Source organism: Cynara cardunculus, assembly GCF_001531365.2.
Source record: "Cynara cardunculus var. scolymus isolate 2C chromosome LG 3, CcrdV1, whole genome shotgun sequence".
In the NCBI taxonomy this organism is placed as follows: Eukaryota; Viridiplantae; Streptophyta; class Magnoliopsida; order Asterales; family Asteraceae; genus Cynara; species Cynara cardunculus.
Window position 1 is genome coordinate 30,856,530 of NC_037530.1, and position 2,494 is coordinate 30,859,023.

A 2,494-nucleotide genomic window follows, 5' to 3' on the forward strand; every position below is an offset into this window, starting at 1 on the left:
TGAAGATGAGGTCTCACGTTCCATGAAAAAGATACATGAGCTAGCACTTTCATCTAAGCAGGTAAACTTGAGCGAAATCATCAAGAATGTAATGCTGGCTATCATACTGCGAGTGGGTTTTGGCAAGAGGTATGAAGATGCACTTGAGTGGAAGAGGGTTTCTCGGCTTATTGGCGAACTTCAGGCGGCAATAACAACCTTTTTCATTTCGGATCTTTGGCCTGGTTTGCCTTTTGTGGGTTTGATTGATAGGCTAATGGGCAAGATGGAACAGCTAGAAAAGTGCTTCCATGATTTAGATTCGTTTTACCAAGAACTAATTGWTGAACACCTCGAACCTCAAAACTCCAAGCCTCATGACGAAGAGCTGGACATCATTGACATTTTAATTCAACTCAAGAAAGATCAAGTCTTGAGTCCCTTTGAGCTCACTTCCGATCACATAAAAGCCATGCTAGCGGTAATCTTTATATCCCTTTAAGTATGTCTATTCACATCATCTCTACATTCGATTCTTACCCTCTTAAGACTTTTGTTTGAGTTTCGGGATATCCCACTAAAGTTTCAAACTCTCATTCTGAAAAGCTTTCCCGTTAAAATCATGGGATATTCACATAGATAGCAACGCTTGGAGATAACAAATCACAAAATTCGTTAACTTCGAAATATCCACACGTTTCGTAAATCTTTYGAAGATTTTTTTTGTCGGTCTTCTACATTTTGTGAGCCCATAGCGCAAAACAATAATTTTGCAAGGAAAAAGAAGATGTTGTGGTCCCGTTTTGCATCATGGGTCCACAAAAATTAAAAAGGGACAAAAAAAGGGTTGTTGCTAAATAAAATGGGTTCTTTGCAAAACGGACCATTATTYTATTTTAGAGGATGTTTGGGATTGCTTATAAAAACAACTTATGGACTTATTTTGATGTGATACCGTGATAACAAACATTTTTTAAGTGTTTTGATAAAAAGCTTATAGCGGTGTCAAACCGATAATAAGAAGTTTTTGAGGAAGTTAAACCATTCTAACTTATAATAAGTTGATAAAAACTTTTGTAAAAAAATATAAGTTGTTCCATATAAACAATCCCAAACACCCCCTTAGTSTGCAAAAAGTTGGCTATGTGCAATTCCAGAAGCAACCATTTTTTGTGAATATCCCTAAAGTCTTGGGAGATCAATCCCTTRCATATATAATTGTTTCCATTGTTCTTGTTTTAGGATGTATTGGTAGCCGGAACAGATGCAAGTGCTGCTACAGTGATTTGGGCGATGACAGCACTAATGAAGAACCCGAAAGTGATGAAGAAAGCACAAGAAGAAGTAAGGATTGTGGTTGGAAAGAAAGGTCAAATAGACGAAGACGATCTTCCAAAACTCACCTATCTGAAGGCAGTGGTAAAAGAGATCATGAGGCTATACCCTCCAGCTCCCCTTTTAGTACCTCGAGAAACAAGGAAAGATGCCATTTTGYATGGCTATCAAATCAAACAGAAAACCCTAGTTTATGTGAATGCATTCGCYATCGGAARAGATCCGGAATCTTGGGAGAACCCGGAAGAGTTCTTACCAGAGAGGTTTTTGGGAAGTGATGTTGACTTTAGAGGGAGTGATTTCAAGTTGATCCCATTTGGGTCTGGTCGAAGAATCTGTCCTGGAATCTCAATGGGAGCTATCTCGACAGAGCTTTTGCTTGCTAATCTTGTTTACTTGTTTGACTGGGAGTTGCCGAATGGTATGAAGAAGGAAGATATAGACTTTGAGTTTACGCCAGGGATAACCATTCACAAGAAGAATGAACTTTGTCTTTCACCCCAAGTGTATTCGTAAAAAGTTTATGATTCAAGGGTGATTTTTACTTTGCTTAGAATAATCTAAACATCCTGGTTTGACAGCTTGTAAGTGTGGTTCAACTAGTTTCTTTTAAATTAAACTAAGCCACCGTTTGATTTGCAAGATTGGATTTGTAAGGATTTAGAATTGAAATCCATTTCAACCCCATTTTTTGTTCAAAAGATTTCCTCCATGGTTGATATTTCACGGGATATTGTAGAATTTATATATAATAATGTTTTAAAATATGTTTAAAACATTTATATATAATGATAAGTTAAATTAATGGTAATTTAATTCTTTTTATAAAGAAACAAATTTAATTCGATTTCGAATCTATAAACCAAACACACTAATAATTTTACATCATTTCAAATCCAAGTCTCTCAAAAATTTTCTATCAAATTAAGGAGACCGGTCATCATTATACAACGGATTCAAAAACAACAAGTTTGACTTTGAATTGGTGATCTTGTCCTCATTTTTTGTATGTAATAAATACAATATTGCGACAAAGAAGACTGTAGAATGATGGCCAGTGACAGAGAGAGATCGAGAGAACGCTGTGGATAACTTGAGTGGGACCTGGGCTATGTTTTGAGGTATATATATATATATATATATATATATATATATATATATATATATGAGTGATCATATG

General features: G+C 35.7%; 1 protein-coding gene across 1 annotated transcript; it reads left to right on the forward strand.

Moving 5' to 3' along the window:
- Window positions 1-6: 6 nt before the first annotated feature.
- On the forward strand, window positions 7-1,865 carry LOC112509993 (cytochrome P450 83B1-like). Its single transcript, XM_025115236.1, has 2 exons — window positions 7-460; window positions 1,222-1,865. The coding sequence occupies exons 1-2, from the start codon at window positions 23-25 to the stop codon at window positions 1,828-1,830; spliced, it is 1,047 nt and encodes a 348-aa protein (XP_024971004.1). The 5' UTR covers window positions 7-22; the 3' UTR covers window positions 1,831-1,865.
- The last annotated feature ends 629 nt before the right edge of the window (window positions 1,866-2,494 follow it).